Consider the following 13,091-nt stretch of genomic DNA (forward strand, 5'->3'; position numbering starts at 1 on the left):
GATGTCAATTTATTTCACTTGGAAACGTTTTTGTCTATTTTTAAACAAGTTTTAAAGAGTGAAAACGACATTAAAAAATACACTGAAGATATCGAACTTCCAACTTCTTTGGATTTAGTAAAACCAAAAGAAGTTTTCGAAAAGGAAAAAGACGTCTTTTTAACATCAATTAACGTCGAAACTCAAACAACAATTGATGCCATTAAACCACCACAACAAGAAAAGTCTCAACAAAAAAACGTTGAACAAAAGTTGGATAAACTTCGATTGATCAACATTCCTATCTTGGAAAAAAATGATACAAATAAACAACACGACGAGAAGAAGCAAAGTTTTAGTATTAAACAGACGGGTAGACCAAGTGGTAATAAATTTGTAATTACGCATCAACAGTTCATGGCTAAAGCAAAACAACTATTTCCTAATTTTGAACAACAACAAGACGACTTTGAAACTTTGTTTTACTTTGGAACAAGTGACGACGAAGACACTATAACACTCGAAAAAAGAGACTTCATATTTAACATGATTTCAAAAAATTTGGACCCAAGAGGAATGATGCCAACTGTAGAAGACATGTGTGAAGTTGCTTATAAAATAGCGACTTTTGGAGGAAAGAAAGGACTTGATATTGAAGACTACATGAGGATTCGACAGAAAGTTACCGACGAAGAAATTACAAGAGAAGAGGCTTTGGAATCGTATGAATATTATGACATCTATAAAGACAATATACTCAATAATGTGGCGTTTGTTAATAGTGTCAATGAAGAACAGCCGATTGACGAGACTGACCCTCCTCTATTAGTTGATAGAAAGATGAAGAGATATGCGTATAAAGTGCTTAAGAGAGAAGACAAAGATCACTCAAATGTATTTGGGCGCGAGAAGTTCTTAAAGGCGATGAAAAGTGTGATTTTGGAGATGGAAAGTAACGTGACTGAAAATGATGAGAATTTACTATTGTTTATTTATAAATTGAAAGAACACAACAATGAGATTGATTCGGAAACATTTATGAATTTGGTTGTGACTTGCTTAATATGTTTTAATGATGTAATGGAGGAAGATACTTTAAATAATAAAGATATACTGGAATCTGTATTTCTTTGGTTTGTAGGCAAAGATAAAAAATTTATGTCATTAGAAAAACTCGACTTTGTTCTTGAAAAGCTTAATATGTCAATTAATAACGAAAATATTATTGAATTTTTAAAGCAAAGTGGTTGTGAAACTGGTATATTTGTTAACGATTTTATCGATTTGTTTGAATGGTTGGGAATTTAATATTTTTATGTTGTAAGTCAATGGAAATTTTATTTTTGTTTTAACAATAATTGATAATATAAAAATGTATTATTTTTCAAATATCGTTTTTTGTTTTTTCCCGTGTTTTTTATAACATGTTATAATATTGTTTGAACGCTTAAATCTGGCACAAATGAATTTAGGAAACCCGCATTAGTTTTTTCTTTTTTCTTTTATTTTACAATCTTTTACTAAAAATACGTTTTTGCTTATATTATATATATTCTGTTGTTTCAGAACAAAACTGTACCAATTATCATGTTCACACGTTGAAAGTTGCTTTTTGTTGTACTCTTGAAATGACACTAAAAAACGACGATAAATTTACACACGATGTTGAGATAACCGATTCTGTATTATCTACAATTATTAATTCCTATTGTGATAATTGATTATTTTTCTTAATGACAATTACTATTTTTTATTACCCAACTTTTTAGTAAATTGTGTTTTGCTTTTTACGACAAAAATGGGGGTTTCCAATATGCCAGATTTAAGCTTACAAACAATAATGTAAAGTTGTTTATGTAAATTATAATCAAATAATCAACTTTGAATATACAATTGACATGTTTATAATTGTAGAGTAAAGCAAATAAACATAACTTTATTTCTTATTTGGGTCTGTAAATAATTGCCGTATTATTTAAAATGTGTTTTTAATAAAATTAATTGAATTGTACTATCTAATGAACAAATCAAGGGAAACATCACGAACAATGATTTAAAAAAAACTGTTGTTATTTTGATCTTTTTAATTGAAATTAAATTTATTTTTAAATTGATTGGTCAAACTCAAAACATAATTTAAAAATTCAATTGTGAATAAGAAAGTAAATAAAATTAAATACTAACATTACTTTATATTCAATTTTGAGATGAAAGTTATTCATATTTAAATTTATTTTTATTTTGTAAGAATAAATAAGTAAATTTTATCATATAAAAGTTTAAATAATCATAAGTTATATCATAAAGTTGTAGTTAAATAATTATCCAAAACTATATTAATGTATATATATATATTTAATATAAACACCACCATAAATGAATTGTATTCATAGAGTGATGTTTTTTTAATTGTTATTAATAATAGATTACTACTTCTTAATATATAAAAATTTATTCAACCAAATAAAAACGAATATCTACAAATTCCAAACAATTGAACATAAGAAATGGTTGCTCAACTTGATAGTTACCACATGATGGTAGTTTCAAAATACTTTGATAACCTTCCTGATTTTATCCATATTGAATTTGTATGCAAAAAGTTCTATGGCAACATGTCACGTTTTCATTTCAATCCAATTCCACTGACGAAAACTACAATAAAATATTTTTCGCGTATTGAAACGCTTCACATTTGGAGCGAATATGATAACAACTTCACAAACATTCTGTCGAAATACAAGAACCCGGAATGTGATAACAGTAACTCTTTTTATCAAGTTGTCGTGTGGTTTCCTGTTGATTATAAAACAACTCAAAATCTGCAAGAAACTAATTTGGTGTTTAAAAATGTGAGTTACACAAAGAATGATCGAACACAATTTGGTAAAACTATTCCATCCTTAATTCGTTCTCTTGGCGACAATTGCTTCTCAATGTGTAATATAAAGTCCATTGATTTTCCAAGCAAATTAAGTTCAATTGGTGAAGACTGTTTTTTCACATGTGAACAATTGGAACACATCGAAATTCCAGTTTTTGTGAAAACAATTCCAAAACAATGTTTTATGTATTGCGATTCTTTAACTTCTTTTGTTATTTCGGATAACATCACATCACTTGGTATCAGCTGTTTGGCTGGTTGCGCGTCTTTAACTTCCCTCACAATTCCAACAAGTGTCGAATTTATAGGCGAAACCTGTTTTTGCAATTGCAGAAATTTAAAATCAATCGAAATGGCAAATAACACTAAAATTACTTCTTTGAACATCGAAACGTTTAAAAACTGTCGAGCACTCCTTTCTATTAAAGTGCCACAAAATGTGACTGCAATCAACTCTTCGTGTTTTGAAGGATGCGCTTCATTGACTTTAATTGATATTCCAGAGACATTAAAACGATTTGGGAATATGGTCTTTTATGGATGTTGTTGTCTCAAAACTATTCATTTACCGAAGAATTTAACACAACTTCCACTGCAATTTTTTAATTGTTGTTCGTCTTTATCTGCAGTAGAAATCCCACGTGAAATTGTGTGTTTTAATTCTTCATGTTTTTATGGGTGTTCATCACTTGTTAATGTTCGAATACCAACGAGTGTGACGCAACTGTGCGATTATTGTTTCGCTTTTTGCACGACATTAACATCAGTGGATATCCCACAAAGTGTTGTGTATGTAGGAAGAGGCTGTTTCTGTCAATGTCACAGTCTGACTTCTGTTAATCTCCCAAGCAAAGTATCTTCATTGGGAAACGAAACGTTTTGGATGTGTACTTCACTGAAACATATTGAACTCCCTAAACGTGTAGTGTACATCAACACTTTTTGTTTTAAAGAATGCAAGTCGTTGACGGCTATTACACTTCATGATAACATTAAAGCATTTGAAAATCAAAGTTTCATGGAATGTGTGGCACTCAGTAAAATAAGTCTTCCAGAAAGTGTCGAAGTTATTAAAAATTCTGCATTTGAAAGATGCGAATCGTTGCGCGAAATTATAATTCCAGAAAATGTGACAAGAATCGGAAATAGATGTTTTGCCGAGTGCTGTAAGTTAAGTGTCGTCAAAAGTGAAAACAGTGATCTTGTGGTTCCTGACGATTGTTTTAAAAATTGCACCGCTCTTGTGAAAACAAATTTGAAGAAAAAATAACAAAAAACTTTAATTTAAAAACTATTAAAATTATTTTATTTTTATTAATAAGGTATAATAAATTAAATGACACCAATTTAGTGATAAAATATGATATTGAAAATATCAATTTTATATTTTTTAACTTAAAATTATTAAAAAAAATTCTAAAAATCGTTTAGAATTTTGGATGTGTAATTTTTCCAAAGAACAACGGCAATTTATACCTTCCAAGAATAGCAAAATAGAAAGGTTTATCGATCACCACATCTCTTGGAGGTTCCATTGGTCCACAACACAAACACATCATTAAAGCAGTAGCAGCGGCAGCTTCAGTTCCATTTTCGTCGACTTTGACAACAGCTCTATGAATGGCGTCTGAAACACAGAAATGTCCACCTGTCGACATATTAGAAAAGTCAGCCATATCTCCAAACGCCAAGTTAATTCCAAGTGTTTTCAATTGACTGACCATATTAAAACTTGACTCTATCGAGAATTTTGGGAACGTCACATTTCGTTTCTCTGGGTATTGCTCTGCTGTCTTTTTCATGATCTCATACAATTCATTAATTCGTGTCTTTTCAAAATTTTCCAAGTCGTCGGGCATCACAAAGACAATTTGATTAATATTGTCTTGATACGTCAAAGAACACGAGGTGTACTCTTTATCAAACAAAGCTCGAGAATACACTTTTTGACTCAACATCGTGACTTTTTGGTCATTTCCAAAGACATGTTTGTCATTGAGTATATCAAACTTCTCTCTCCAAATACCTTTGAAGTAAATTGCGTTGACTAAGACAGCAACTGTAGTCGCATTTATAACACCTGAAGGAATTAAATCTTTAATCAAGTTTTGAGTCTTTTGAGCGACAAAGGCGTTGATTTCTTGTCGGGTGTTCTCAGCTTCTTTTTCAAAATCTGCTGTCGATATTTTGCAGGAGAGTTGTGTCATTTTCTCGGTATATTCATCAACAAAAGTAAAAAATTTACTACCCCAAATCGCATCAACAATTTCAACAGTGTTTTTCGAGTATTTTGGAGACACTAAATTTGAAAGAACGCCAACTAATTTGTCTGCGGGAATTGCTGAAAATCCAAAGACCTCAGATATCTCTTTTTGTGTTGCGCCTTGTGAACCCAAATAGAGAAGAGAAAAGGCTAAGAACATCGAATGGGTGGAATACACAATATCACTTTTGTCTCGAGATGTGGTGAACCAATCAAGACATAACTTCCCCAAAGCTTGTTGTAAGGGAGTAACAATTGAATAATCAAGAGTGTCTTCAGATGACATGGTATGTTTTTATTAGTTGGTTTTTATTATTTAATAATAAATATGTTTACAATTTGTAAGTTTTTTTATTTTGAGGTTAAGGAACTGAGTCATTTTATTAGTATATTAATAAATATAGTTTAGAATAATTAAAATTATATTATAAATATCAATACAAAATAAGTTTCAAGAAAAAGATGTAAAAAATATAAATTGTGATTTAAAAACTGTAAATTATTAAAAATATAGTTCAAATATTCTTATTAGTTTAATTAATAATATAAATAAAAAAATCTAATTTATTCAATATAATTTAGACATTAAATCATATTTTATGTTGAAAATTTACTAAATTCAGGATGGTCTGTTCTAGTTTATATAGTTATACAATTAAATGAACAATTTGGAACACAGTTATTTAAACATAGTAACAATTTTAATATTTATTCTTAAAAAAAAATTTGTATTTATTTTTATATTTAAATTATTTGTGTTTAAAAAATTGTTAAAAACGGAGATATTGTAAATATAAAGTATTTTGATAAGAGCTTAACATTACCCAATACAAAGATTTTAATTATAAACATAACCAAAAACAATAAAAAATATTAAACATATAAGGAAAATGCACAATCAAGTAATTCATTTCTAATTTCACAAGTATGTTCGTGCTCGGGTTGATCGGTTATGTTTTCAATTTTAATATAAATTAATTATTTTTAAACTTAAAAATACAACAATTAACTTTTTTAACACGACATTCAAAATTCATTAATTTTTAAACATTTCTTGTATGTATTGTTTATCAAATATAAACATAATGACATTATTAATATGGCAATCAAATAATTTTTATTAATTTCAAGTCTTCATTCAAATTTAAATTTAATTAAAATTCTTTGTTTAGAATTTTAGAATAAGAAAGCCGTAACGACTATAGCCAAAATTGCGAAAATGGCATGTGCTCCATTGCATTTTCCTCCTTCCAATATGTATTCAGCCATACATGCAGTGCATTCGTCTACCTTTTCACAAGTTGCGCACCCTTCAATGGTACATTTAATGCATTTATTTGTGGTTTTATCTGTCATATATCCTTCTGGACATTTCTCAACACACTTCAAAGTGTCAGCCACCAGATAAAAATTGGTCTTGCATTTAGTGCACTTGTCGTCTTTGTCACATACATCACAATTAGCAGTAGCACACGCTTCACATTTTTTGACTGGAGTTTCAACTGGTTTACCAGTGGTGCATGAATCAACACATGAAAGTTTGTCAGCAGCAATGTATTTGGTATCACATTTGGTGCATTGTTCAGCATTTTCAACTGTTTCACAAGTTTCACAGCTATCAATAGTGCATTCTTCACAAGTCATTGTAGCTTCATTTGCTTTGCCAGTTTTGCAAGTTGTCGCACATGTTCCATCAAGATTGATGTAATCAGTTGTTGCGGTGCATTTGGTGCATTTGGTTGTTATTGTGGTTCCAGCAACTTCCACACATGCAGCACACCCATTTCCACATACATTTGCAGTGGTATCACATGTATCTTTTACTGTTATTTTTCCAGTTGCACAATCATCACATTTATTGCCATTCATGTATTTGTACTTGGTTGTTGTATCACATTTGGTACATTTACCATTGGTATCTGTAGTGTCTTCGGCACATGTGGCACAATTATAATCTTTAAAACAGGCAGTACACACGTTATCTTTAGAAAGGTATCCTACAAAACCAGTGACACAAGCTGAACAGCCTTCTTTTGTACATTTTGTGCAATTGGCCGCACATGCAGTACATACATTATCATCAGAAAGGTATCCAACAAATTTGGAGTCACATTCTGAACAAACATTTGCCGCAGTACATTTTGTGCAGTTTTCTGCACATTTTGTGCACGAATCAACATCTTTATAATAACCATCAGTACAAGCAGTACAAACAGTGGAACTAGTGCAAGCCGAGCAGCCAGCTGCACATTCTGTGCAAGAACCACTTCCCAAATAATAACCAGCTGTGCATGAAAGACATGTTGTTGTATCAGCTTTGCACTTTGAACATCCTGTTGCAGAAGCACTACACTCCACTTCTGCTTTGCATGTTGTTCCATCCAAATAATATCCAGTACTACATGAACTACACGTAGAAGCATCACTACAAGCTGAACAACCGGCTACACATTCGGTGCATGAACCACTTTCCAAATAATACCCTCCTTCACATGTTTCACATTTGGTTTGATCATCTGTTTCGCAAGATGTGCACCCTACAACAGCTGGTGAACACTCTGCAGAATAAGCAGTAAACACTGTTAATGTTAAGAAAATGATTGTTTGCATTGAATGATTAGAAAGTTGATAAAAATGTTTTTATACCCAAAGTTGTTTATTTTTATTTGTTTGTTTGTCGTCTTTTTTTAAATAAATTGACTTTTTTATTGTCTGATACATTTGATTTGCCGACTACTCGTTTCAACTATTTTTTTAGTATCACATTGAAGTGATAATATGTTATTGAAAAAAACACAGAAGACAAAAACACATTATAATTTTTAATGTATTACATTTTAAATTAAATAATACTCAATATTTGTCTTATTAATAACACAACTCTTATATTGTCAAATTTATTCAACGGTGTAATATTATTAAAAAATATTTATTATTATTAAATAAAAATATCATTATTGAAAATTAAAGGAAAAAAATTAAAAACTACACACAAAAAATTATTAATATATTCAAAATAATAATATAAATATATTAATAACTGATTTCGGTTTTTGATATTCGTTTTATTGTCTATTCATTATTAAATTTGTTATTGTTGTTATGAATACATTACTATAATATACAGTTAAATGATGAAATTGACAACATAAACACTGTTAAAACACTGTCTGTTACATTCAAAGTTTGTATAAATAGGACTTTCGTATTGTATGATGTATTATTATTTACATATTACATATATAATTAATGGTGTTTTACAGTGTTACTTATTTTTGGTATTTTTTTCTAGTGATTGAAATTCGACTTTTTTGAAAAAAACAAATGTTTTTGTGTGTAGTTTTTCAATGTTACTAAAATAAAAGCATCGTTTTTCAAAAATAATAACATCGGTTAAAATTAGAAAAAGTTGCACATTAATTAGATGGATTTTTAGTTTAAAATATTGAATACTAAATACAAAAACTCTATATATTTAATACAATTATTTTATTTTATTCACAAAACAATTGTTTTATAAAATTTTGTCATTTTATATGTTTCGTAAAACAATTATTTTAACACTATAAAATACTCTGTAATAATATATAACCGAATTGATATTAAATTGTTTTTAAGTATTTTAAAACCCGTTTCAGAGAATACACTAAAGTCAGTAATTTATTTAAAATCGAAAATGTTTGAGTGCATTCAGTAATGTTCTTTTATTTTAAAATTACATGATTAATATACAATTGTTGTATAATATTAATTTTACTCTTATACTACAAAGATGACAAATTAATTATCATAAATTTTATATATAATTAATGTTTTTCTTCAATATTATTTTATTTTCATAATTATAAAACTTAAGTTTAGATATTAACATGACTTCAGAATCTCGACAAAAAGAGAAGTTGCGATGTATAAAAGAACGGACCTTACTGACTCACTTACAATGTGCACTTATTGCTTTCATATCAGCCAAGGCGGATATCAAGTTGTCACCACCAAAACGAGTAAGTCGTTTATCTCAAGACTTTCTTAATATTAGCTCAATCACATTTTTAACTGAAACCACTTTGTTCACTTTAAACTTGAAAGATTTTATTAAAAGAAGAAAGAAGGAAAAACTTATCCAAATGATGAAAGATGGAATTGATTATAGAATTATGGAAAGGAAAATACAAAATGAAAAGAAAAGAGAGATTCTACATGTATTAGAGGATATATTGTTTGAAGACGGTTTCGTTGTATATTACGAAAACGAGAATAGAGAGGGAATCAGAGGTAATGTTTTTATTCAAATGCCCGATAAGCAGATTGTTAATAAAGAAATGATTATCAAACTTGGTGAGTCAATAGAAAAGTACTGCTCTGAAAGATTTATCCAAAAAAAGAAACAAAATATATCAAAAGAAATGATTATATTAACAAAAGAAAGAGTACTGAATATTATCAATGAAACTGTTGTTAATAAGGTTTAATATATTATATTCGATATTATTTTTGATAAATCTAAACATTGTTTATTATTTTCCTTTTTGATATTGTGATAGTTACAATTTAAGTGATGTAATGAATAAATCATTTGATATTATTTTGTTGTTATTTAGAATAGTATTATTGTGAAATAATCATTTTATAGAATTAATAAAATTTTACAATATAAAGAGCACCAGAAAACTGTCGTACATCAGAAAATAGTCGTACACATTGTTTTAAGGTTTTTTCTGTATAAAGTCGGGTTTTTATTTTTTCAAAACCCAATTTTTTTCCTGATTGTTTAGTCAAATTTTATATGTGAAAAAATATACCCGATTTTTTGGGTTGTTTGATACTAAAAACACAAGTGTATGACAATTTTCTTGCTGTACGACTATTTTCTGTTGGTCTTTATATACAACTCCGATCAATAATAATATTATTATTATTTAAAAATAAAAAAGTTGATTTTTTTGTAAATCAACTTTTTTATTTTTAAAATCTTTTTTAATTAAATGACTCTTGTAAAACATTAAACTTAATAATACAGAACTGGTAAACATAAAATGTCTATTATTGTAAAAACATGTTTTTTAGGAGATCCACAAACTGGAAAAACTACGATTATTGAACAAACACAACATCGAGGACCTCTTGATGATGTTTATGTTGCTACTGTTGGTGTCGATTTTACAGTTTGATTTTCTAAATTCAATAAATTTTTAAAAAGAAAACCGCCATAATAATTCTATTGAAAATTTAACATATAGGTAAAGATGTATATAATTGACAGAGTAATGATAAAAGCACAATTTTGGGATCTTTGTTTGTTTTTATATAAAATTATTTATAATGAATTTACATTGGGTGTTTCTAAAATTATTATTGTTAAAACGTGGAATTATAATGTGCAAGTTTATAAGAGTCATTGATCATCTTGGTAATAAAATGGTGACATTGGTTATTAATAATGTAATTTATGAAATTTATTATTTAAATTAATATTATCATTTATATAATTAAAAAAAGTAATCTTATATTAAAAACCAATTTTATTCATTGTAATATCTTTATTCAATTATCATAATAAAATAAATTAAAAAATAACAAGGCAGCTGGTCAAGAACGATTCAGAAATATTTGTAATGCATATCTTAAGTTTGTTCTACTATTATAACGAACAATGATTCAAATTTGTTTTTATTGATATATTATTATATTATAAGTATTAATATTAAGACAATCTATCGTATTGTTTTATGTGTATTCAGTTAGAGATGAAGATACATTTAATAATCTTTCAAAGTTGATTCAATTTGGCAAAGATTACACCGAAAACACCGACAATTATATCAACGTGATTATTGGTAACTTTGCAGAAGATGACACCAAAAGAAAAGTCGAAAAAAGTCGCGCGGAGACATTTGCACGGGAAAACGGGTGTCACTATTTTGAAATTGGCAATTTTTTTAAACAGGATATAAACAACATAATAGTGTTTGCTTTGTGTGAAGCGTATAGCAAAGGATTTATTAAACGCATTGAACATGTAAATTTAGAATTAATACGACCAGAGGATAGACGATGTTTTATTCAGTAATTGATGTTTTTATTACAATTTGTCAAAATTTAAATCAAATTTTTAATTAACGATGAAAAAAACTAACTATACATTTAATTTTTTAATTATAATCAATGGTTTTTTCTTTTTTTTCGAAATATTTTTTTTTTATTTTTTAACCACATTATACATCCAAAAAAAAGCGAGAAATGTAGAAATTATAATTTATTCTCTGTCATATCTCCAAGTAATATCAACACAACCGGCAGACCATTTAATATATTTAACCACGGAAGTGTCATAGTTATAAGGCGATTAATAGGTCATACCGATCGATTTGAAAACCAAAGTAATTGACAACCAGCATTTCTTTGAGAAGGTCAAATGGCAAATTTTAATAAGTTTTTTACTATTTATTCATGGTTTTTAATTGGCGAAAACCAATAGTATATATTCTAATATTAAAAACAGATATAGTAAATTTCAATGTTGTATTTTTAAAAGATCGTTAATTAAAATTAAGACTTTACATACAATCAAAGGCGTCTATTTGTCGTAATTATAATTGTCAAAGTTGCTTAATTGTCGCACAACTGGCCAAACATTTGGGTGTACGACAATTAAATGTTTTGTTCTCGAACCTGTAACTTTTGTTGAATTAAAAACTAAATTTTTTATAAAAAATAAATTTCATTATTAAAAAGATTTTTTTTTACAAAATTCACTTATTTACGACAAATAGATACGTTTTTCTGCTAGATTCACAACAAATAGACGCCTTTGAGTGTATATTTAATATATAAAACGTTAAAATGTTCAACTTTTAATTAAAAATTGAATTTGGTTTCAATTAAACTATTAAAAATTTATTCACTTAATATGTACTCATTGTAAACTTCATTTAATTTCAAAATGAACACAGAACAAGCCATAAATAGATAAGACCCTTGACTACAACACTCTGGGCGTTGTCTTGTGTATTAATACCAATATTTTCATAAAATATTTCCTCCCAGCAGTTATATTTATATATTTCACCTTCTTTTTTCATTTTAAAATCGTTGTTATCTACATCATAAAACATGGGATCTTGAGTTGAGTTGGTGTTCATCTCCCACCTTTTCATATACTTGTCGCAATGTTCTTCGAAAGCATAATCCCTTTTGTGGTTATAAAACACGTTACAGTATATTTCACTATTTTCCATACACAACCAATGAACATTTTCTTCTTTCATTAACTCTTCTGACGTTTTTGGTAAAAGCGCCCATTCGGGAAATTGGTCTTTCCACGGAGAAATGTATCTATCCACACCACTGTGCACCATAGTATCAAGTAAATTGTAAAATGCATTTGGAGTTGTATGATACCTTCTCGGTCCTCTGGAATCACCAGAATAACCAATATCACATTTATAAAAAATATTATTGTATATAACATCCGACCTCCCAGAGCCGTGAACAATACAATAGCCGACAAAATTAGAAACAACATTTTGGTAGACTGTTTGTTTCGAGAGGTTGTCGTCCAAGTAAATTCCAATAACGTAAGATAGTGGCTGGCCAAATCCAGTTGAATCGTGGAAGAAGTTACATTTGATAACATTACCAGAATATTCCCAATGTGCTCCTGAATATAATGCACCACAGTCTAAGGCTCGAGTGCAAACGTTTCTAGTTTCATTGTATGAGATCTCCAAATATGCACCATTGTGTGAATAACCCAAGTGGGGATTGTTTTCCACGTAATTATGCTTCATGTAATTACCCACAAGACCAATATTAAAGGCAGAGACAAAAGTGAACAATACTTGTGATGTCGTGTTTGCATAGTTATGTGTCAGATAGCATTCTCCTCTATATAATGAAGTCAAATTACCTTATTGTTAATTTAATTATAATTAATACCATCATAATAATAAAATAAAAAGATACCTA

At 28.5% G+C, this 13,091-nt stretch overlaps 7 protein-coding genes across 7 annotated transcripts; 4 read left to right on the forward strand and 3 right to left on the reverse strand.

Moving 5' to 3' along the window:
• Positions 1 to 396: 396 nt before the first annotated feature.
• Positions 397 to 1,287, forward strand: EIN_473140 (hypothetical protein; the record flags this gene model as incomplete). The annotated part of the gene is made up of 1 exon (XM_004256629.1): positions 397 to 1,287. One exon carries the CDS (start codon positions 397 to 399, stop codon positions 1,285 to 1,287), a length of 891 nt encoding a protein of 296 aa, XP_004256677.1.
• Positions 1,288 to 2,486: 1,199 nt separating this feature from the next.
• Positions 2,487 to 4,133, forward strand: EIN_473150 (hypothetical protein; the record flags this gene model as incomplete). Its single annotated transcript, XM_004256630.1, has 1 exon — positions 2,487 to 4,133. The coding sequence occupies one exon, from the start codon at positions 2,487 to 2,489 to the stop codon at positions 4,131 to 4,133; it is 1,647 nt and encodes a 548-aa protein (XP_004256678.1).
• A 157-nt stretch (positions 4,134 to 4,290) lies between these two features.
• EIN_473160 (leukocyte elastase inhibitor A, putative) lies at positions 4,291 to 5,412 on the reverse strand (the record flags this gene model as incomplete). The annotated part of the gene is made up of 1 exon (XM_004256631.1): positions 4,291 to 5,412. The coding sequence occupies one exon, from the start codon at positions 5,410 to 5,412 to the stop codon at positions 4,291 to 4,293; it is 1,122 nt and encodes a 373-aa protein (XP_004256679.1).
• Positions 5,413 to 6,302: 890 nt separating this feature from the next.
• On the reverse strand, positions 6,303 to 7,736 carry EIN_473170 (hypothetical protein; the record flags this gene model as incomplete). Its single annotated transcript, XM_004256632.1, has 1 exon — positions 6,303 to 7,736. One exon carries the CDS (start codon positions 7,734 to 7,736, stop codon positions 6,303 to 6,305), a length of 1,434 nt encoding a protein of 477 aa, XP_004256680.1.
• A 1,259-nt stretch (positions 7,737 to 8,995) lies between these two features.
• On the forward strand, positions 8,996 to 9,595 carry EIN_473180 (hypothetical protein; the record flags this gene model as incomplete). The annotated part of the gene is made up of 1 exon (XM_004256633.1): positions 8,996 to 9,595. One exon carries the CDS (start codon positions 8,996 to 8,998, stop codon positions 9,593 to 9,595), a length of 600 nt encoding a protein of 199 aa, XP_004256681.1.
• Positions 9,596 to 10,159: 564 nt separating this feature from the next.
• On the forward strand, positions 10,160 to 10,868 carry EIN_473190 (hypothetical protein; the record flags this gene model as incomplete). Its single annotated transcript, XM_004256634.1, has 4 exons — positions 10,160 to 10,288; positions 10,364 to 10,418; positions 10,709 to 10,751; positions 10,820 to 10,868. 4 exons carry the CDS (start codon positions 10,160 to 10,162, stop codon positions 10,866 to 10,868), a joined length of 276 nt encoding a protein of 91 aa, XP_004256682.1.
• A 1,193-nt stretch (positions 10,869 to 12,061) lies between these two features.
• Positions 12,062 to 12,913, reverse strand: EIN_473200 (hypothetical protein; the record flags this gene model as incomplete). The annotated part of the gene is made up of 1 exon (XM_004256635.1): positions 12,062 to 12,913. The coding sequence occupies one exon, from the start codon at positions 12,911 to 12,913 to the stop codon at positions 12,062 to 12,064; it is 852 nt and encodes a 283-aa protein (XP_004256683.1).
• Between the last annotated feature and the right edge of the window lie 178 nt (positions 12,914 to 13,091).

This window comes from Entamoeba invadens (genome assembly GCF_000330505.1).
Source record: "Entamoeba invadens IP1 unplaced genomic scaffold scaff_1105074725219, whole genome shotgun sequence".
Lineage (NCBI taxonomy): Eukaryota > Evosea > Mastigamoebida > Endamoebidae > Entamoeba > Entamoeba invadens.